We start from the raw sequence: 25,826 nt of genomic DNA on the forward strand, positions 1-25,826 counted from the left end.
CTCACATGAGTCTAAGGTAGGAAAAGCGACTCCTCAAGGTATTACTACGATCACAAACATCTGAACCAAAAGTCTACATCATACATGACACGCAAACCACATACAGACGACAGTAGCAAACAAGGTCTGGGTCCTCTTATTAGATGACAAGAAAACTACTACTCGATCCCAATACTTACGGGCCACTACATGTGTCCCGTCGATCCATGGAAAGGAATTTTTATTTCACCCTAGTCAAACACAACTAGTCCCGTCACATAACAATATCATGGGGTCCGTCATTTACTAGTTCAGTCACGGTCGACAAGCATGAAATCTACACTTCACATAGATACACAATAGGTTTCGGGACCTTCACCAATCATCATGGGGTCACTACCCTAATCAATCTTTATGGGTCACTACACGTGTCTCAACAGTCAATGGTAAAAATAAGACTTCATATATGTCTTGGGGAATACTACAAATTATTTACCTCAATTCTTCCAGTCTAGGCCAACAGTAGTCTCACGTATAGTATAACAGACCATATAACAACAATTCATAACAGCATTACACAAAATTTCAAAGGTCTTGTCTATAAAGTCTCACAGAACATAGCAGTCAACCTAAGGGAATAAAATCCCGATAGTGGCAAGGGCAGTTCCAGACACAATCGTCATAAGTAGATCCATCAACTATCATCTGGTTCTATCTTACAGGAATAATTACTCAATCGCAACTAGAATCTCTAATCATCACAGATTATTATTATAACGACCACACACTTTGACAAAGGCATGAACACAATCTACAGGTTCAATAATAATAATAATAATAGTTACAGTAATGTAATAAAAATGTACCTTTATGAATAAGAAGACATCTTCTGTATCTATCAACACCTCGATCGCACCCGCATCCTTAACCCTCATCAACTCTGCAACTGAATCCTCATCATTGGAGCCACATCAACTAATACTCGTTGAATCCTTCATCCAAATCGGCATCAAGCGCATCCACCGAAGTTCTGTCAGCACCGAGGGTCAACAGGGCACCAGTAGGGTGGAATCGATCTTCATACCTGCCTTATCACAATATCTCACACACAAAAGCTTAGTAGATAACCTGTTAGTTTCCACCAACTAACTCGTTAATATCTACTTCACTCACTTAACCCACCCGCAAGATATGTTTGACTCGACACACGGTTTGGGAACATGTCACTTCCTTGCACATGCTGCCAAACCTACGCTCTGATACCAATTTATGACACCCCAGATTTTTTTTTATTTTATTTACAGCGGAAGACCTGTTTCTCAAATAATTAATGTAAAATCCATTTGAATATAATATACACATTAACATTTAAAAGTCCGGGTGTCATGTTAATCATTAAAACATCTTTTAATATAAAGGACACGACATCAGAGTTTTCGGCTTTGTCAAACATATCTTCTAGCATCCCATCTTCACCCTGATAACTAGCATACAACAAATTCATAACATGCAGGGAAGATGTGAGGGATTAGCACGAAGCTAAGTGAGTGCAACTAACTACAGACAATAGTATACAGGAACCGTTATACTACTCATGTCACATAGTCTAACACATAACCATCACCCAAGTGCCGTCTACAGAGACTCTGACGGCTCGGCCAAACCATTAACCACCAGTTGATCGGGCTGGGGCTTACCAGAAGTTCCTCCACCACCGTATGTATATATATAATCCACACGCGACGGATATGTCATTCACATATATATACACCACGGCTGTCCAGGCCACCACATGAGGAGCCCAACCCGCAGGTTGATCTCTCCTACCGAGGCCACCACACAATAGGGACGCACTGGGCTCCAGCAGACAAGCATCAACCAACATGCAGTCATCACAAGGTACTAACTAACTGTATCAGTAAGTATAACTAACAAGCATGGCAGTCATAATATAACATGCTACTCTATACTATATTCCACAGTTAGTCCCACTCACCGATACCGGCATCACTCGATAGTCTAATGTCACCGAGTCTTCTCCTCTTCTGTATCACCTGAAAACAATACTCACAAGTTAGCAAATCATATTCCAAATGCTAACAATATTATAATCACAATATATATACATATATTCATGCACACATATTCCATCAATATACAAACAGGCAGCACAACGGCTAACACTCAACATTTAGGTAAAAATATACTGCCCTGGACACTCAGTCGGTCGACTGACACTGACAGTCGGTCGGCTGTCTACACAATCGGTCGACTGACCTTCTCAGTCGATCGACTCATCTGGTATAACATCAATCGGCCGAAGGTAAATCTCAGTCGGTCGGTTGACTCGACAATCGGTCGGTTCAACACTCAGTCGGTCGATTGTCGAACGACAGTCGGCCGACTGTGTTCATCTTCTTTAGAAACTGAACACAGGTTACGGACTTCAAGCTAAATTCACCAAAACTCGAGCTAGAGCTCGTTTTCGACACCAAAACTTACCACAATTCGATTACTACATGTTATAGGCTATAAACCCACAAAGTTTTGACCATAACAACATCAAATTCATGGATTTTGACACAAAATCAAGCTTTTTACAAAACTTACACAAAACCATGAATTTAACCATGAATTGAACACAAAAACACATGTTTCTTACCTTTTTAGAATCAGTAGACAACAAAGAACACGATTCCAAGATCAATTTGAGCTCAAGAACAAGTTTTGATGATTAGGGTTTCAAAGGAGAAAGAATTAGGTACGGGGTATTATTTGGGAAGGATCTGGAAAGTGAGAAGAACACAGCTCACTAGTCATCTAAAGTGGGTTAAAATCCCACACTGTGCAACGCACGGGTATTTATCAGTTATCTGATATCTTTTGTACATCATTTGGCACCCCAAACGAAGTCCAAATTAAATAAACAAACCTGTTCTGTGACCCTTGTAACAAACTGGTCATATCCACATCATTAAATAATAATAAATATAAAATTAAAATAAAAGTATATAATAACACCACACAACCAGAGGGCAAAATAGTAATCTAACAGCTAGGCCCGCTTCGAGGGTGTTACAATATATATAATAGTAATCGAATAAATATTTTTATTATATTTTAATTTATATATTATGTATAGTTGATTTGTGTATATATTCAAATTGATTTATTATTTGTATAGTTATATTAATATGTCCATATTTATATACGTAATTATTTAGTGTTACATTTAAAATCGATAGTTTGTCATTTGTAAGTATTTATATAAATAATCTTAATAAATTTGATATATATGGTTATATGTAGTTTTATTAATATTATAGTATATGTAAAGATTATATTTATGTATAAAATATTTATCTATTTGAAAAGATAGTTTTTGATAAAAATAGTGATTTACTAATAATAATAATAACTTTATTAATAATAATGATAATAACTGTAGTTTTTAAATGAAATGAAAAGTTTGATAATAATAGTAACGAAAATAATACTTTTGATAAAAAAAAATACATACTACTTAATGTTCATAATAATAATAACAACAACCTTTTTATTATTAATGTTAGTATTTATAATGATACTACATAATGATATTACTAGTAAGGATAATAATGTTAGTAATAACAATAATAAAAATCCTAATTGTAATTGTAACTATAATACTTATATTAATATTTACAATAATAATAACTCTTAATGTGATTAATAATAATAATTGATAATACTAAAAACGAACATATATTTCATAGCATTATCCCTCAAGAAAGACAAGCTTTTAGTTGCAATTGTCCTATTTACAAGTGATATTCGTTTAAAAAATAAAAGGTGAAGACAAAAGGCAGATTCGACGAATTGAAGACGCAAACGACCAAAAATTTAAAAAGTACAAAGTACAATCAAAGAAGTTCAAAATATTGATAAGAAACGTCTAAAAATGACAAGTGTACAAGCCGTGAAATGCAAAGTACAAGATATTAAATTGTACAAAAGGACGCTCGAAAATCCGGAACCGGGACCAAAGTCAACTTTCAATGTACGACGCAACAGACCAAAAATTACAAGTCAACTATGCTCAAGAATATAATATAATATATAATTAATTATATATATTATTATATATTATATATTTACGCAGCCCACGTTTTGGATCAATATGTGAGCTGTAATCCAGACCTCCGCACTCGCGGAGTTCTGATGTATAAAACAACCGCACTCGCGGAGACCTACAGGAAAACGTGGGCATATAAAAGGCAACGAATTCTGCATAACGAAAAACACATCTTTTTCTTTCTTCATTCTCTCAATGTGTATATACATATATATATATATACATATATATATATATATATATATATATATATATATATATATATATATATATATATATATATATATATATATTATAATTTTAATTTTAATTTTAATTTTAATAATAATAAGGGTATGTTAGCGAATGTTGTAAGGGTGTAAGTCAAAATTCTGTCCGTGTAACGCTACGCTATTATTAATCATTGTAAGTTATGTTCAAACTTTTTAAATTAATGTCTCGTAGCTAAGTTATTATTATGCTTATTTAAGCCAAAGTAATCATGATGTTGGGCTAAAATATTAAAATTGGGTAATTGGGCTTTGTACTATAATTGGGGTTTGGACAAAAGAACGACACTTGTGGAAATTAGACTATGGGCTATTAATGGGCTTTATATTTGTTTAATTAAATGAGGGTTTGTTAATTTAATATAAAGACTTACAATTGGACGTACCTATAAATAACCATATACACTCGATCGGACACGATGGGCGGGATATTTATAAGTACTAATAATCGTTCATTTAACCGGATACGGGAATGGATTAATAGTCAATGGACTTATTAAAACAAGGGTGAATTATGTACAAGGACACTTGGCGTAATTGTTAACAAAGTATTAAAACCTTGGGTTACACGCAGTCGATATCCTGGTGTAATTATTAAACAAAGTATTAAGATCTTGTTACAGTTTAAGTCCCCAATTAGTTGGAATATTTGACTTCGGATATAAGGATAATTTGACGAGGACACTCGCACTTTATATTTATGACTGATGGACTGTTATGGACAAAAACCAGACGGACATATTGAATAGTCCAGGACAAAGGACAATTAACCCATGGTAATAAACTAAAATCAACACGTCAAACATCATGATTACGGAAGTTTAAATAAGCATAATTTATTTATTTCATATTTAATTGCACTTTTAATTATCACAATTTTATTTATTGTCATTTTATTTATCGCACTTTAATTTATCGTACTTTAATTATTGTTATTTACTTTAGGCTTTAAATTAAGTCTTTTATATATTCAATATTTTACATTAGGTTTTAACTGCGACTAAAGTTTTAAAATCGACAAACCGGTCATTAAACGGTAAAATCCCCCTTTTATAATAATAATACTACTTATATATATATATATATTTATACATATATAGTTTTAAAAAAAATATAGCGTTAAACTTGGCGAGTTCCCTGTGGACGAACCGGACTTACTAAAAACTACACTACTGTATGATTAGGTACACTGCCTATAAGTGTTGTAGCAAGGTTTAAGTATATCCACTCTATAAATAAATAAATAACTTGTGTAAAATTGTATCGTATTTAATAGTATTTTGTAGTAAAAATATAACTATTTTGTATACACCTCGCATAACATCAAGTATTTTTGGCGCCGCTGCCGGGGAAAGTTAAACGCCGAAAGCGCAACGCTATATAAAAAAAAAGATTTTTATTAAGTTTTAGTTTATTTTTGTAAAAATACGTTTTAAATATTAAAAATACAAAAATATAAAAAAAATATCTATATATTTTTAAGAATTTGTTTAAAATATATAAAATTATAAAGTATTTCTATTTCTATTTTTCAAATTATAAGTTTTTATTTATTTTATATAAATATTTTATAAAACAGAAAATTAAAATAAAAAGTAAAAAAAATTAAATAAAACAAACTGAACCTGCAAAATTGAACCATTCTCGTTTGAACCTGCAACATCCGCACTCACGGAATTTTTCTGGCATGTGGCACCGCACTCGCGGAGCCGTCTGACAGGTCAAACCCTCAGCCAGCATTAATTACGGATTTAGGGTTAAATTTTTATTATTATTATTATTAAAACTAATTAGGTTTTATTATTTAATTAGTTTTTAGTTTTAAGTTTTAATTAATTTTGTAATTTAAGTTTTATCTAGTTTTATTAACTATTAAATTAATACTTTTATAAAATAAATAATATAAAAATAATATTTTTATAAAAATTAGTAATTTTATCATCTTTTTATAAATTGTATATTTTAATCGTTTAAATTATAATTTGTATATTTATCGTTCGTATTTAGTTTTAAGTCATAGTTTTTGCCATAGTTATTTTTATTTCTAGATTTTTAGGCTTTACCGTAAAATCCCTTAAGTGCTTTTTCTTTAGACTAAGATTTAGGTGCTTTAGAATTTTGCGACGCCATTTTAAGATTTTAGTACTTTTTAAGTTATTACCGTTTTGGATTTAGAATTCCTTTTAAGCTTTAATATTTTTAGACGCAACTTTTAATTCTTAGTTTTTAGACTTTTAAGTTTCGACGCGCTACGTTCTTTTTATTATTTTTCGACCTTTTATTTTTCGATGTTTTTCGACGCGCTCTTTTTCTTTCTTATTTCACGACGCTCTAGTTTTTAGGACATAGAATTTTCTATTTCTTCTCTAAAATTTCTTTAAACGAAAAAATTATTTTAAGTGGTTAAATTGATAGACATTCTAAATTTTCTGGTTCGTAGTAATAGTTGGATTTGTTAGTGGCGAGTTGTGGGCTTCCGATTTAAAGGGTCCTGGCTACCTGCTGCATCTATTGGCTATTCGAAACGTGGGCAAAATCAGAAAAGTCTATTAATTTGATAACTTATATAATTTTTATTTTTATAACTAATAGGATATTCAGTGAATGCACCGAGCAAAACGTTCACCACCTTTTATACGTTCACCACCTGTAACTCGATCAAGACATCTAGCCAATATTGTCGCCGTTGATTTTTCTTTAGAATCGTCATCTGGTCGACCAAGTACTCCAATTCAAATTTCCGATAATCCATTTTTTGAATATATATATATATATATATATATATATATATATATATATATATATATATATATATATATATATATATATATATATATATATATATATATATATATATATATATATATATATACCGACCTCACAATTGAGAATCCGGAGGATATTCAGGGACAATTCAGAGATCCTGAACCATTAATCTTTCCTCCGGAACCACCAATCATTCAAACGGAGATTGTCGAGGAACAACCCATTAAATCAGAATCTTCTAGTGATTCAGATTCAACAAATTCAATAATGGAGAATCTGGAACCTCTAAGTATGGAAGACCGAATGAGAGCTAAACGTACTGGCCAAGGTCACGCAATTACTCAACCTGACATTAATGCGCCAGATTATGAAATCAAAGGACAAATTCTACATATGGTAACAAATCAATGCCAATTTAGTGGTGCGCCGACGGAAGATCCAAATGAACATCTTCGAACCTTTAATAGGATCTGTACTCTATTTAAAATAAGAGAAGTGGAGGATGAACAAATCTATCTCATGTTATTTCCCTGGACTTTAAAGGGAGAAGCCAAAGATTGGTTAGAATCGTTACCTGAAGGGGCGATTGATACATGGGACGTTTTAGTTGAAAAATTTCTTAAACAATTCTTTCCGGCATCTAAAGCCGTAAGACTTCAAGGAGAAATTGTTACGTTCACACAAAAGCCAAACGAAACTCTATATGAAGCGTGGACAAGATTTGGAAAGTTATTGAGAGGAGGTCCGCAACATGGCTTGGACACTTGTCAAATAGTACAAATATTCTACCAAGGATGCGACATCACTACAAGAAAAGACATAGATATAGCAGCTGGTGGTTCCATTATGAAGAAAACCGCAACTGACGTTTACAAAATTATTGATAACACTGCTTCCCACTCACATGAGTGGCACCAAGAAAAAGATATCATTAGATCATCTAAAGCAGCTAGAGCTGATTCTAGCCATGACTTTGATTCTATTTCCGCAAAGATAGATGCTGTTGAGAGACGAATGGAAAAGATGACTAAAGATATTCAGTCAATAAGAATTAGTTGTGAGCAGTATGGAGGACCACATTTGACAAAAGATTGTCTCAGTATTGAACCAACAATGGAACAAAGAGAGAATGTTTCATACATGAACCAAAGGCCTGGAAATAATTATCAGAATAATTATCAACCGCCAAGACCAATCTACAATCAAAACCAGAATTATAACCGAAATGTTCCATACAACAACCAACAAGGTCCTAGCAATCAACAAGTATCCAATAATACTTACAATCAGCAAAGACCTATTTTTCAAAATAAACCACCACAAATCGATGATAAAAAGCCAAATTTAGAAGATATGATGTCGAAGCTAGTTGAATCTCAAACTCAATTTTTCACATCTCAGAAACAAACCAATGAACAAAATGCTCAAGCATTTAGAAATCAACAAGCTTCTATTCAAAATTTGGAACAAGAAGTAAGCAACCTAGCAAGGTTAATAGGTGAAAGAAAACCGGGAAGTCTACCTAGTGATACAAATGCTAACCTCCGGAATGAAACAGCTAAAGCCATTACCACAAGAAGTGGTATTACACTTAAACCACCTGAAATGCCTGTAATTTTTGATGAAGCTATTCCTACTCCACAAGAACCACAATCTGAGCAAGATAAGGAAAAAGAACCGGTAGTTGAAAAGGTTAATGAAGATAACACAGTTAAGGCTAAACCTTATGTTAAACCATACCAACCACCACTTCCTTACCCGAGTAAAATGAGAAAAGAGAGACTTGAAGCCGAGCAATCCAAATTCTTGGATATGTTTAAACAAATAAATGTAAATCTTCCTTTCATTGATGTGATTTCAGGAATGCCTAGATATGCTAAATTCTTGAAAGATCTAATCACAAATAGAAAGAAAATGGAAGAACTCTCGGCTGTTACTATGAATGCTAATTGTTCTGCAGTGCTATTGAATAAGATACCAGAAAAATTATCAGATCCAGGAAGTTTCACAATTCCATGTTTTCTGTGTAGTCTTAGTTCAATAGAAGCATTGGCAGATTTAGGTGCTAGTATAAATCTAATGCCGTATTCACTATACGCTAAACTAGACCTTGGAGAATTAAAACCAACACGAATAAGCATACAACTAGCCGATCGATCAGTAAAATATCCTAGAGGGATAATGGAGAACATGCTAGTTAAAGTTGGTACTTTAGTATTTCCAGTAGATTTTTTTATTCTGGATATGGAAGAAGATTCTCGAGTTCCTCTAATATTAGGAAGACCATTCTTAAACATGGCTAAAGCAATAATAGACGTGTTTGGTAAGAAACTGACCCTAAGTATAGAGGACGAGAGTGTTACCTTTTCTGTTGATAGAGCCATGCAACAACCGCAATCTGCAGATGATACATGTTATTATATTCAAACTATAGATTCACATGTAGAATTGTTAGAAGAATTTCCAGAATTACAAGGAACAGGAGAATGTTCTTTAGGAGAAGGAACTGAACCAATTGATGAAACTAAAATGTTAGCTACACTTGTGGCTAATGGATATGAACCAACAACAGAAGAAATTCAAATGCTAAAAGAAGAAGACAGATATCGATATAAATCATCGATAGAAGAACCACCGACATTAGAGTTAAAGCCACTTCCAAACCATTTGGAATATGTTTATTTACATGGTGAATCTGAATTACCTGTAATAATATCGTCTTCTCTTACGGAAAATGAAAAATCTTAACTCATTTCTGTGCTAAAAGCTCATAAACCAGCTATTGCATGAAAAATTCATGATATTAAAGGAATAAGTCCTTCGTATTGCGCACATAAAATCCTTATGGAATAAGGTCATAAAACATATGTGCAACGCCAACGAAGACTAAATTCTAATATGCAAGATGTTGTTAAGAAAGAAATTATTAAACTGCTAGAGGCAGGTTTAATTTATCCAATCTCTGATAGTCCATGGGAAAGCCCAGTTCAATGCGTACCTAAGAAGGGTGGCATGACTGTCATCACAAATGAGAAAAATGAGCTTATTCCTACTAGGACTGTAACAGGATGGCGTGTTTGTATTGATTATAGAAAATTAAATGACGCCACCAGAAAAGATCACTTTCCCTTACCTTTCATTGATCAAATGTTGGAAAGATTAGCCGGAAACAGTTACTATTGTTTTCTTGTTGGTTTTTCCGGATATTTTCAAATTCCAATAGCACCCGAAGATCAAGAGAAAACCACATTCACGTGCCCTTATGGTACTTTTGCTTACAAACGCATGCCATTTGGACTTTGCAACGCCCCTGCAACCTTTCAAAGGTGCATGATGGCGATTTTTCACGACATGATAGAAGAATGCATGGAAGTTTTCATGGATGACTTTTCAGTCTTCGGTGATACATTTGAAACATGTCTAGTTTATCATGAACGAATGCTTATTAGATGCGAACAATCAAATCTAGTTCTTAATTGGGAGAAATGTCATTTCATGGTTAAAGAAGGCATCGTTCTTGGATATAAAATTTCAAAGGAAGGAATTGAAGTGGATAGAGCTAAAGTAGATGTAATTGCTAAACTTCCACATCCCACCAATGTTAGAGGAGTTAGGAGTTTTCTAGGGCATGCCGATTTTTACCGACGTTTCATAAAAGATTTTTCTAAAATTGCCACTCCTATGAATAAATTCCTAGAAAAGGATGCTCCATTCATCTTTTCAGATGAATGCATCAAATCTTTTAATATTCTTAAAGAAAAACTCACTAATGCGTCGATCATGATAACTCCAAATTGGAATCTACCATTTGAACTTATGTACGATGCAAGTGATTTTGCAATGGGAGCCGTTTTAGGATAAAGGATTGAAAAACGATTTCAACCTATATATTATGCTAGTAAGACGTTACAAGGAGCACAAACGAACTATACAACTACTAAAAAAGAACTCCTTGCTATTGTCTTTGCTTTTGACAAATTTCGTTCATATCTCGTTCTAGCTAAAAAGTGGTCTATACCGACCATTCTGCTCTTAGATACCTATTTTTGAAACAAGATGCCAAACCAAGATTAATCCGTTGGATCTTACTCTTACAAGAGTTCGATATTGAAATCCGAGATAAAAAGGGAGCAGAAAATCTCGCCGCTGATCATCTTTCTCGTCTTGAAAATCCCGAATTAGAAGTTCTGAATGAATCGGCTATACAAGACAACTTTCCTAATGAATATTTATTGAAGATAGATTATAATGAAATTTCATGGTTTGGAGACTATGTAAACTATTTAGTATGTGGATTCCTTGAAAAATGATTGTCGTACCAAAAACGAAAGAAATTCTTTAGTGATATAAAACACTATTTCGGGAAGATCCACATTTATTTAAAAGTTGTCCCGATGGAATAATACGCTGATGTGTATTTGGGGATGAAGCAAGTTAAATCTTAAACCATTGTCACACAGGACCAACAGAAGGGCATTATGGGCGTCAACTCACAGCAAGAAAAGTTTACGATGCCGGATTCTATTGGTCTACAATTTTCAAAGACGCACACATTCTTTGCAAATCCTGTGATGCTTGTCAAAGGGCCGGAAAAATAAGTCAACGTGATGAAATGCCACAAAATGTCATTCAAGTATGTGAAGTATTTGACATTTGGGGTATTGACTTTATAGGTCCATTTCCAAAATCTCATAATAATCTCTACATTCTCGTTGCCATTGATTATGTATCTAAATGGGCGGAAGCACAAGCTCTCCAAACTAACGATGCACGAGTTGTAGTCAACTTTTTAAAACATCTTTTTGCAAGGTTTGGAACACCGAAAGCTTTAATAAGTGATCGGGGTACTCATTTTTGTAATAATCAACTTGAGAAAGTTCTCAAAAGATATGGAGTAACTCATAAAATCTCAACCGCTTATCATCCACAAACAAGTGGACAAGTTGAAAATACCAACCGAGCTTTAAAACGTATTCTAGAGAAAACCGTAGGATCAAATCCGAAGGAATGGTCCATGAAATTGGAGGATGCACTCTGGGCTTTTAGAACAGCCTACAAAACTCCAATTGGAACCACACCTTTTAGACTCGTTTATGGAAAAACATGTCATCTTCCAGTAGAAATTGAACACAAAGCATTTTGGGCTTTGAAGACATGTAATCTTGATTTACATGAAGCTGGACGTCTATGGTTAAGTCAATTAAACGAATTAGAAGAATTAAGACATGAAGCATATGAAAATTCGTTAATCTATAAGGAAAGAACGAAGAAATGGCATGATAAAAGAATCAGAAGTTCAAAAGAATTTAAAGAAGGAGACAGAGTTCTTCTTTTTAATTCACGATTCAAGCTATTTCCTGGAAAATTGAAATCAAGATGGTCTGGACCATTCATAGTCAAAAGATTTTTTTCGTACGGAACAGTGGAGTTAATAAATTCAAATGGGGTTGAATTTAAAGTTAATGGTCACAGAGTTAAACATTACATAGATAATCCAATGGAAGTTGAAGATGAAGTTAATCACAATTTCGACACCATACCTAACTAAGTGTGGGAAGGTTCGAATCTTTTAAGGTAATACGTATTCCTGTTAGAGTTAGATATTCTGTTTTCGTGTAGTTCTCGAGAATGGAATCCGAATGGTCTTTCCCTAGCAGACCCTAAAGAACTAGTCTTCTTCCCCCATTCTGAATTTTTATTTTTTTTAGGTTTTACGAGATGAAGAATTCCTTTGATCTGAACCATGGTCTAATGCTACACGCTATGATTACTAAACGTAATAATGACACACTTTCGAGTGAACTGGTATCATTTATAAGAGAAAAAATGGATGGAGTAAGAAAAGAACTCAGAAAAGATCATCATAAGATACATTTTGGTAAAGGAAAATCAAAATTCGCAACAAAAAGAAGAGCACGACACCTTGAAAGATGTTATAAATGTGGAAAATGGTCACACGAAGGTAAATGTTCAAACATATTCAAACACCGAATTTGTTACTCTATGCAGAGAAAGACCGTTTATATGTTTAGAAGAAAAGATATTGAAGATTCGAGGTTATGCTTACGTAGCTATGGAAAACCAAATCACACGACTCTCCTATGAGTCGGCTAAAGTAGGTCTCTGAGAATTCTTTCTCACAGGTAAGTATGTACAGTTTTTATTTTTATTGCTTTTAACCTTTTGATAATAAACGCTGAATCGTTCGCTATAAAGTATTAAATTGGTATTCAATAAAATTAGGTATGCGTAATCGAAATTATTGATATCATACAAAAATTTATTACATCACTGCGAAATTTACCGTTTATTCTTAAGGTATAAATATCTTTAATCAATCAACCCAAAATATTTCAGAAATTCGTCAGGAGTAAAACTAGGTCGTTGAACCAAAATTACTTTACCGAAAAGAGGGGCGTATATTTTTGACAATATTTGATTGATTAAAGTGGGATAAAAGACCAAAAAGATTTTTAATTTTAATTTTTAAATTGTTTTTAAAAATTAATATATAAATATTAAATTAATATTGTAAACTTTTTAAAATTAATATATTTTAGTTTGTAAATATTTGAAAAATTAATATTTCTAATACAATTTAAAATTAGTGTGAATTTTTAATTTTAATAAAATGAATTTTTAGTTTTATGCATTTTAAAATTTAAGTTTGGTGTGAATTTAAAAACAAAAATTTACCTTATTTCACTAAGTTAAAAATATGATTTTTAAAATTCGTCGTGAGTTGAAAACTAGGTCGTTGAACCAAAATTGCTTTACCCAAGGGCGGGACGAGAAATTTTATTATCATTATTTTTAATCTTATTGAATTAAAGTATGCCAAAAACATTAAAAAAAAAAGAGATAAATCCGCACTCGCGGAGTTTGGATTGGGCCCAGCTCCACACTCGCAGAGTTTAAAAATCCAAAAAAAAAAATAAAACTGGTCGAACAGACCAGTTTGCACACACCCACACCCAAATACTGCGAAGAACACACACAAACACCTCCCAAATTCACAATTTTTCACCATAAATCATCAAATTTTTTGCTAAAATCACAATGAGGAGATTATTTACAAGGAGTTACTCAAGGAAAACGGTAATTTATACATCTAAAAACTCTTTAATCCGGATTTTTAATGTTCTTGAGCAAATTTATACCTAATTTGATTTTGATGATTTTTAGTATAATTGTGCTTAAATTGGTTGTATATTATGCTTGTATAACCTAGATTGATGCTATTTAACATGATTAGAAGCCAAAACTTCAAATTTTGAGTAATCTAGGGTTTGTGTTCTTTAGCAAAATTGGGCCTTTTTGATATAAACGGGTTATGGCTGAATTTTGTTGTTAGTTTATGTTAAATTGAGTTGTGTAACATGTTTAGGTTGCTAAATGATCAAAACTTTGTTCCTAAACACAATTTATGAAGATTAAAGTGGACTTTTTGAGTCAAAAATACATGAACTTGATCTAATTGATATGAATGCCATGTGGAACCTGTTTAATTGCTATAATGATTATTTTTGACATGTTTTAGAAGTTAAATGCTTTGGAATGTTGTATACATTTTCATATAAGTTTATTTATAAAAATATAGAATTGTTAGTATTATGAAAATGTGTATAAAGTTTAATATAGTTTAAACATGTCATTGTAATTGTTTTGATTTATGATTTTGCTAACACTAATGCATATTGGGATGCACAAAAATTGTGTTTGATGTGTTTTGCAGACTGAAAGGGGTGAATCTTCATCCCAGGCTCGTAATGCTCCTCCTCCTGAGAATGCGGAACAACAGGAAGTTAATGACTTTTATCGACAAAATGTACCTCATCCAGTCGCTTCATATTCAAATATTCATGAGGTAGATTTACATCCAAATTTGAGATTCGATAGATTTTGGATAGACTATCCAAAATATCAGAGGAACTTGCATACCCTTCAGTCTAATGTTGTTGAGGTGCCTAGGATAATAGAATAGGACCCGTTAGAATCAGTTGGATTAGCCGAACTAATCAGAGAATTACTTACACAAAGGTATGGTAATTCTACTTTTAATGATTGGGTACGTTTATTCAACATATATAGGCCTGTATATAGAGAATTGTGTGTGGAGTTGTTATGTAGTATAGAAATAAATGATTGGGTATCTACTTTAACCGATCGAAGTTTTCTTAGATTTTTATTAGGAGGTGAGATGCGCCATATGTCCCTACTAGATATGGCTCAGGCTTTACGTATATATACGCCTGAGGAGTTAGCATCTGCTGATTGTCAAAGGTTGATAGTTGAGGGTAGGATGGTTGATGAGAATTTTGATATGAATGGTGTATGGAGTAGAATGACTAGCCATAACCGATTCAAAGGGGGATTTTACTCTTATCTTGATATTGATAGAGCTGAATTAAGAGTAATCCACAGGTTTTTAGCCAACTCGATTACACAGCGAGGTAGAAACAAAGAGAAGGTAAATGAACAAGATTTATTCTACCACATGTGTATTCGAGACCCACAGAGCGCTGTAAGTATACCTTATTGTGTGGGTTATTATCTATCGACTATGATTAGGAGTATGCGGCCTAATAGCATAATAGGAGGTGGTATCTTTGTTACATTAATTGCTGAACATCTCGGTGTGGATAGAAGTCGGGGGGGATTATTAATGGCAGAACCAGAACCCCGTGATAGGATAGATTTACGCGTGTATCATGGTGCTAAGGTTTTAAAGAAACGAAACAACGCTGTAGCACAATATGATGGCAGGCATCCACAGGTCGAGAGAGATCAATAGCAAGGTAATGCGGGAGGGGGTAATCAGATGACAGAAATGCAACTTTTTATGGCTCATCATGAGTATGAAATGGCTAGACAACAAGCATTTCAAGATTGGCAGTATCATCAAAACCAAATCATAAGTCATCGTGCACACATAAATGCAAACTACATTGCTACTCCAATGCCCGTATTTCCTCCCTGGACAATAGAGACCCGACCACCGTACCCTACATATGACCCAGCTCAAGCATTCTACAACATATACGGCTATGAATGGGATCCCTATTGGCACCATCCTCATCAACCCTGATTTTCTTTATGCTTATTTTTATTTATTTGGTAACTTGTAATTTTATACTTTTAATATTTCTTTTGATACTTTAATAGTTTTTATAATTTTCTAACTTTTCTTATTAGATTTTTAATAATTTTTGAATGTGGGGTGATATACCCAACTTCAAAAATATGTGTATATATGTTTGTAGTTTATCTCATGTACAAAACAGGGTAAAACAGCTCATTTTCAAAGACTGGCATTAAGTTCAGCAAAAGCTACTAATTTTGACGACAAAACGAAAAACAAATGTGATGTAACAACAAGACGGAATGAACAAATGATGTGCACCATTTATCATTCAACAAACAAACGCCAATATTTTGGGAAACTTTGGTAAAATTTAATCATTTTTCTACGCTAATCACCCTCAATAATTTAAATTGTTACTGATTTCTTGCAAATGAGGGCATTGCAAGATCTTAAGTCGGATTTTTAAATTTTTTTGACTTAAATACTTGGTTACCATTAAAAATACTAGTAATGCAGTAGTTGTATTAGAATTTAGTACTCTATGATAATAAAGAACAGCCCTAGTCTTATATACTGACTACCCAATTCTAGTAAAAATTTTCAAAATTTTCAAATAAATGAATTCAAAATCATGTTTATACATATTTATGAATGATAAAACTAGGTGTTAACACCGAAATTATTGTTACTTCGGAAAGGACATAAATTGAGAAACAAACCAAAATGTTAGAATTCATTTAAAATGGAATAGAGGACAATAAAAAGGCAAAGAAAGGAAAATAAAAGCCAAGTGTGGGAAAAATTTACCAAGTTCTTTAAAACATATATCACATATTTTGTACAAAGGTACTTTTGTTTTGGACAAAATTAACCATTTTACCCAGAAAATTGTAATATATTTGAAAGAAAGATGGATCTACACGATAAATCAATTCCATCATTAAAAGGAAGTAAAGTCTTCCGAAAAAGACACGCGCTTCTTGATTTAGGTCAGTAAGTTGTCGTCCAGACCAGTTGTAGAGTCTACGAAAAACCTTGAAAAGTTTTCTCGAAAATCAGCTGGAAATCCACGGACCTCAGCATCAAACATGGTCGCCAAGTGGTCAGACTTATCCTAACCATGAGAGGATCTGTCTCGTAAAATGGGGAGGGCGCCGTGCAAATTAGCTTGATAAGACTAATGAATCAGATCCCCAGAAGGGATAATCTCCTTAAAGATCAAAAATCAGCTTTTAAGACTGATATTACTCAATCCTAGAGATTGACCTTAAAGATTGAGAATTCAAACTCATGGAATTCGATGATATCTAAACTCGAGCTTGAACGAGAAAATATTTTGATCAAAATTACAAACCGATTTGTTTTCTGAAAACCCATTTTTAATGCGTTCATTACCATTGAACGTAAAATCCTAGGAATTCACCTGAAATTCATTAGGTCACCTGAACCAAATCGGGTGTCAACCGTAAGAACGGTGGTTGCATAGCATGGTCAAAGACAGGACCTTGTGCCAGACCAAAAAACTATAGGGAGATCTTTACTATTGCTCCTACAAAGGATAGTAATTGCATCCGACACGATATAGACCATAATCAAAAGCATGTCACGGGACATTGCCTTAACAGTTGCTTGTTCAACACTTTCCTTTACAACCGGACGGTAGTTTACCAAAAGGTAATATACGGAGCAAGTATACTGGACGTGTTGCTTTCCTAATACAAGGTTAGCAATTGGGTGACACAAAACCGCAAGTTTTGAGCTAAAATTTTCAAATCTGAAACCCACAAAACCCACAAAAACAATTTGCAAACACCGGTGAAGGGTTATTCCGGAAAACTTATCTAGGGTAAAAGCTAGATTGAATTTTCAAAAAATCAAATGTTTTCATAAAGATCCAATTTCCTAAAGGATCTAAATTTTCATAGTCATGTGGGACTGTAAACCACATCGTTACTATCATTGTTCATACCGCCGTATTGAAATCACTGATGTACAAAGTATGAAGAATAAAGAAGTGATTCAAGTATGTTTTTATTCAAAGTACTATATTGCTTGAGGACAAGCAACGCTCAAGTGTGGAAATATTTGATAATGCTAAAAACGAACATATATTTCATAGCATTATCCCTCAAGAAAGACAAGCTTTTAGTTGCAATTGTCCTATTTACAAGTGATATTCGTTTAAATAATAAAAGGTGAAGATAAAAGGCAGATTCGACGAATTGAAGACGCAAACGACCAAAAAGTTAAAAAGTACAAAGTACAATCAAAGAGGTTCAAAATATTGATAAGAAACGCCTAAAAATGACAAGAGTACAAGCCGTGAAATGCAAAGTACAAGATATTAAATTGTACAAAAGGACGTTCGAAAATCCGAAACCGGGACCAAAGTCAACTTTCAACGTATGACGCAACGGACCAAAAATTACAAGTCAACTATGCTCAAGAATATAATATAATATATAATTAATTATATATATTATTATATATTATATATTTATGCAGCCCACGTTTTGGATCAATATGTGAGCTGTAATCCAGACCTCCGCACTCGCGGAGTTCTGATGTATAAAACAACCGCACTCGCGGAGATCTACAGGAAAACGTGGGCCTATAAAAGGCAACGAATTCTGTACAACGAAAAACACATCTTTTTCTTTCTTCATTCTCTCAACGTATATATATATATATATATATATATATATATATATATATATATATATATATATATATATATATATATATATATATATATATATATATATATATATATATATATATATATATATATTATAATTTTAATTTTAATAATAATAAGGGTATGTTAGCGAATGTTATAAGGGTGTAAGTCGAAATTCTGTCCGTGTAACGCTACGCTATTATTAATCATTGTAAGTTATGTTCAACCTTTTTAAATTAATGTCTCGTAGCTAAGTTATTATTATGCTTATTTAAGCCAAAGTAATCATGATGTTGGGCTAAAATATTAAAATCGGGTAATTGGGCTTTGTACTATAATTGAGATTTGGACAAAAGAACGACACTTGTGAAAATTAGACTATGGGCTATTAATGGGCTTTATATTTGTTTAATTAAATGATAGTTTGTTAATTTAATATAAAGACTTACAATTGGACGTACCTATAAATAACCATATACACTCGATCAGACACGATGGGCGGGATATTTATAAGTACTAATAATCGTTCATTTAACCGGACACGGGAATGGATTAATAGTTAATGGACTTATTAAAACAAGGGTGAATTATGTACAAGGACACTTGGCGTAATTGTTAACAAAGTATTAAAACCTTGGGTTACACGCAGTCGATATCCTGGTGTAATTATTAAACAAAGTATTAAGACCTTGTTACAGTTTAAGTCCCCAATTAGTTGGAATATTTGACTTCGGATATAAGGATAATTTGACGAGGACACTCGCACTTTATATTTATGACTGGTGGACTATTATGGACAAAAACTAGACGGACATATTGAATAATTCAGGACAAAGGACAATTAACCCATGGTAATAAACTAAAATCAACACGTCAAACATCATGATTACGGAAGTTTAAATAAGCATAATTTATTTATTTCATATTTAATTGCACTTTTAATTATCGCAATTTTATTTATTGTCATTTTATTTATCGCACTTTAATTTATCACACTTTAATTATTGTTATTTACTTTACGCTTTAAATTAAGTCTTTTATATATTCAATATTTTACATTAGGTTTTAACTGCGACTAAAGTTTTAAAATCGACAAACCGGTCATTAAACGGTAAAATCCCCCTTTTATAATAATAATGCTACTTTTATATATATATATATATATATATATATATATATATATAGTTTTTAAAAAAATATAGCGTTAAACTTGGCGAGTTCCCTGTGAACGAACCGGACTTACTAAAAACTACACTACTGTACGATTAGGTACACTGCCTATAAGTGTTGTAGCAAGGTTTAGGTATACCCACTCTATAAATAAATAAATAACTTGTGTAAAATTGTATCGTATTTAATAGTATTTTGTAGTAAAAATATAACTATTTTGTACACACATCGCATAACATCAATAATACTTCTAACATTTTAGGAGTAACAACAATTATCATAATAATAATAACAACAACAACTAATAATAATAATAATAATAATAATAATAATAATAATAATAATAATAATAATAATAATAATAATAATAATAATAATAATAATAAAAAATATAAATATAAAAATCACTACCTCTCAAAATGAGCTGAAAAATAAAAAGATGCCCACCAGCGGGACTCGAACCCGCAACCTCTCGAATACCCATTAACTCCCACAACCACCCAACTGTTTCCATTTTTTTGTAATTATAAGGAACCCAATATTATTTAACCCAGTTTCAATTTGTTTCCCTTTTCTTCATCATCTTCAAAATCTAGTGTAAACAATTTGAACCAAAACAGCTCAGTCACTTTCATTGTAGATTATATTTACGAAACCGAATAGCAAGAGTCTGATTAGACAAATTAAAACAAACGAGAGGTATCAAAATATTAAAAAAAAAAACTGACTTTAAAACCATACTATGAACTCGAAATCAAATCTAAAAATTAAGAATGTTTCAGACTGTAATTATAACACGAAAACAATTTTGAATCGTTTATCCAATCTTTCTGACTCATCAATTGATCATAAAACATACAAACGAAGTTGAATTTACTCAAGAACAATACTTTTGACTTTTAAAATTAAAGTTTGACTCTAAAAATTAGAGTTCGTTCTGAGGAATTAAAGGATTAAACTTTGCATAAATCTTTGGTAAAGAAATCCTAACAATATAGCATTTATGAATTTTAGAATGAGATACAAAATCGTGATTTGGCCAAAATTCATAGAAAGATAGAACAGTCGAGTTGTATAAAAAAATATTTACAGATGCAAGAAATCACGGCTGCTGTAATTTGATGTTGTTGATGGAATTCGAATAACTTATCTAATATCTTCGAGAAATTGATTGTTACATATATACCGATTTTAGTCGCCATTTAATCAGTGAAGGAAATAAAATAAATAAGAAAAATTAAAAGGTAGATAAAGACCTCTAACTATATCAGATACAAATAAAATTGGAATCAGATTTCTTTTGGACTTTGGTGATTATTGTCGACCATAGTATAGAGGAAAAGAAGAAAAATTTCAAAGGTGATAAAGATATGAAACAAATTTGTTTCTTTCATTTGGTTTTGTACATATATATAATTAATATTAAAAAGTAATAAATATATTAATAATAATATTACAAATATTATTGAAAAATAGTAAAATGAAAATACTAATAATAATAAATACTGAAAAAATGATATAAATAATTGTATGATAATATTACTAATAACTATAATGATAAAGATAAATATAATCACATTAACACTAATAATATTTATAAAAATGACTAAAATCATAATATTGTAAAAAAAAAATGATGATAACAATAATTTTTGTAATAATACTAATATTATAACAATTTAAATGTATAAACATTCATATTTATATATCATATATAGTAATACTAATAATACTGACATTAATATTAATATTAATAATCATGAAGTAATAATAATAATAATATTAGTATAGCAACCATATTTATTAATTTGTATTATTTATTATTAACTATGTAATATTTAATAATTATATTATTATATAACCTTTATTGAATGTTTAATATACATTTTATATATTACAATATATATATATATATATATATATATATATATATATATATAATCATTAATCATTCATAAAAATCATATTCATATATATGTCTATTTTATTAACAATTTAATTATCCTATATATTACTTTACATTTTCAGTTCAAATGATTAAATTGTATTTTATTAATTCCCATTATCACATACTCTTTTATTTATATTTATATTTATATATATACATATTTATTAACAATAATTTGTTCGTGAATCGTCGGTAATGGTCGAAGGTTAAGATGGATACATGGACAAAGTTCAAAATTTTAAGACTTAACATTACAGACTTTGCTTATCGTGTCGAAATCATATAAAGATTAAGTTTAAATTTGGTCGGAAATTTCCGGGTCGTCACAGGTTACATGTTTTTTTGACACTATAGTGGAACTCTAATGTCTGTAATTATAATATTTTGATACATGTTTTTTAAAGTAACACTGGTGGTGTTTAATATCTATTATATTGTGTCTAAATATAATATGTTTTTTAATATTTTTGATGTGACTAAAAAGAAGTACGGTGTTACAAGTTGGTATCGGGACATAGTTTGGCGGCATGTACATTAGATGTCGTGTTCCCAAACTTTGACTTAAGTAGTGTCAAACATACTAGTGAAGGATGGGATAAGTAAATGTAGGTTTTATTATGTGTTAGTTGATAAGTATTAACCGATACATTCAAAGCTTTGGTGAAATGATGTGAGAAGATAAGTATGGTTGATCAAGGTCGATACGTGAATGCCCCCTCGACCCCTGGACCCAGAATAATAAGAGCACCATCAGAGGAGCATGGTGACAATGATGATCAATGATACCATATTCTGTAGGATGAAAGTCAACTAAAAGATGCGCGAGGGATAGAGTGGTAGAGTTAAAAATGGATCAACCTACAATCACTCCATATGTGAATGTTGAACCTCCGCATACGGGGTTTTCCGACACCACAGTTTTTGTCAGTGCTACCGGGAACACTTCTCAAACTTCGTTCTAAATTCCGCCCCAATTTCAAATGCCACCACAATTACATATGCCCCTCAATACAAGTTTTAATATTATAACCAAACGATGAACCCATTCAAACTACATGGTTTTAGCAATCATGAATAGAGACTAATAACAGGTGTTCGTATAAACAGTTTCTAGACTGTAACCCCCTTAGTATTCTGAAAGTGTTAAACTTACTATGACATTGAACTGGTTGCGGGAAATTGATTGGGCATTGGATGCATGCCAATGTGAACCAGAGTTGAGGTGTATGCTAGCCGAATATTGAAGGGTCAAGTTATGGTATGATTGGATTCCGTTACTGTCCACATACCTAAATAACATATTAGTCAAATCACGTGGGAACATTTTTACAATAAAATTTGTGAACAATACTATACTTCATATTAGATCAATCGGATAAAAAAGGAGTTCATGGAATTGAAAATGATCGAGCAATCTTCTATTGATGAGGTAGTAGAACAATACAATTGTAAGTTAAGATTCGTTCAACAATGGGTCCCTTGTGAATAATCTGGGATCCATAACTTCTTGGAGATTTTGTTGTAAGAGTATAGAACCATGGCGAGAGTTGCGAGTACCTTAACGTAAGCCATCGTGATGGCTAAGATTGCAAAGGGGGATATTAAAGCTGCGAATAATAGAAAGAATAATGTGAACTGCAACAAAATAAACGACTAATCGGTCCAGTTTTCATCCAAAAAAGTCGTCATATAATTAAAAGAAGTGATCCGCTCAAAGTGGGTCAGTATCAAATTATAAAGCGTGGTGTGGTTTGTTTAAGAACAATGTGTGTTGGGACTGTCATAGGGAAGGACACAGATCCGCCCAGTGTCTGTCCGCAAAGAAATATTATTCTAGGGAAAGGTCAGGGATTTCGGAAGTGTCAGCTGGAGGATCGTCTACTTCTACTAGTGAGCAGAAGAGAAAGAATCCTCCCACACCTGAAGCAAGAACTTTCAACATGATCGTAAATTTTGCTATTGCTACTGACGCCGTGATAACCGATATGTTTTTGATAAACTCTGTGTAAGTTCGTGTATTTGATTCGGGAGTGAACCGCTCCTTTATGTCTGTTACTCACTGTGCTAATTTGAAATTGTCTGTCAATTTGATACCCGAGCCTTTAAGAGTGGAAGTGGTCGATGGTAAGACGGTTTCAGTTACAACATCTATGTCTAGAGGAACCATTGATATAGATGGATATTTATTCCATGTGACTTGCCTAGTGATGCATACCTAATTTCGATGTAGTATTAGGCATGGACTGGTTGAGTAACCATAACATTAGTATTAAATGTCGTAAGAAAGTTATTTCTTTCCATTTGACCGATGGGAGGCGCGTTGTGACTTGTGGTGAATGCAGTAGGTTTAAATATCCTTTAATATAAATGATGAAAGCTAAGAAATCACTAGTCAAAGGGTGTGAATCCATCATAGCCTATGTGGTTGATGCAAAGAAAAAAGAAGAAAATTGTGTCTGATATCTAGTGACTAGTGGTTAGTGGCGGTACTTAAGGTATCCCAAAGGTGGTGTCCGCTCACCCTGGATTTTACGGAACAAAAATTTTTACATTAAAAAAAAATATATTACTAAAAAATAAGGTTTTTTTAGTGTTCGTCCATGCTGACTATGAAAGAATTAATGAAAATTTACACTCGCCCCACTTGTATTCGAGTTCAAGTTCCGCCGCTGCTAATGGTGCCTGAATCTCTAGATTGTGTTTGATTTTGCTAGTATAATTTGGTTTTATAAGTGATTAGTATTTATGTTTGATTCTTAAGATTAAGTGTTTACTATGGTGGATTGTTAATTGCTATAGCTTCTATGTATGTTATATGATGTCTTTGAACAATTGAATTGACCAAAAACAAGTTAGAATCGAAGTTGGGTGTTAAAAACCTGAAAACAAGAAGTTACCATTCTCCAGCAGCCACACGAGTGAGATGATTACTCACACAAGTGAGGTGTTCACTCTTACCAGTGACTACTCACTCACACGAGTGTGGTCGCATCTCACAAGAGCGAGGTTATGAGGTCACTTTTACGAATGATTGCTTACTCTTACGAGTGGCATGGTCACTCTTATGAATAACAAGAGTGAGATCTCAACCCACAAAAGTGAGATTTCCAGCACGCGCGTGTATTTTTCCATATATATGAAAAATAATAATAATAATATAATAATAATAATAATAATAATAATAATAATAATAATAATAATAATAATATAATAATAATAATAATAATAATATATCTGTTAAATAGATAGTTTTCAAAATTTTCAACCGTTTACTCATTTTCCCAACGTCAGACACCCAACCTTGAACCCCGACGGTGAAGGAACACGGCGATTTAACGTCAGCACAGAGTTGCTGACTTGCTGACGCCAATTTCCTCGGCGTCGGATTTGTTTGATGGTGAAAAAAACGCCACGACTATGAGTGCTTTACACTACAATAATAATAATAATAATAATAATAATAATAATAATAATAATAATAATAATAACAAGAAAAAGTGCCCGCGTGATGCGGCGGGGCATTTCGAATTGAATATTCATATTTAACATAGCGTTATGTATTTACATAATTAAAAACGTGTTACCACGGGTGTATTTGGAAGCACGTGGTTAGTACCTAATATACATAATGGTCTGCGCGTTTTTGACGACAGTAAGATTGCCTAAAAAAGGGTCAGAACCGTCGATATGATATAGTTAGTTTTAGTTGTTTATTGTACGTGTATGTATATGTAAGAAAGTTAGCCCGAAATATTTAACATTTTTTAAAATACGTCCGTTTCGCATATAGTTAGTTGTGTTGTGTTTGTAAAATT

General features: G+C 32.3%; 1 protein-coding gene across 1 annotated transcript in view; it reads right to left on the minus strand.

Moving 5' to 3' along the window:
* The window catches only part of LOC139849847 (uncharacterized), a 50,924-nt gene extending 30,347 nt beyond the window's left edge, over positions 1–20,577 (minus strand). The window contains exon 1 of the mRNA XM_071839466.1: positions 20,475–20,577. Within this exon, the coding sequence (XP_071695567.1) occupies positions 20,475–20,577 (103 nt within the window). The remainder of the gene's footprint in view (positions 1–20,474) is intronic.
* Between the last annotated feature and the right edge of the window lie 5,249 nt (positions 20,578–25,826).

Source organism: Rutidosis leptorrhynchoides, chromosome 5 (genome assembly GCF_046630445.1).
Source record: "Rutidosis leptorrhynchoides isolate AG116_Rl617_1_P2 chromosome 5, CSIRO_AGI_Rlap_v1, whole genome shotgun sequence".
Classification (NCBI taxonomy): domain Eukaryota; kingdom Viridiplantae; phylum Streptophyta; class Magnoliopsida; order Asterales; family Asteraceae; genus Rutidosis; species Rutidosis leptorrhynchoides.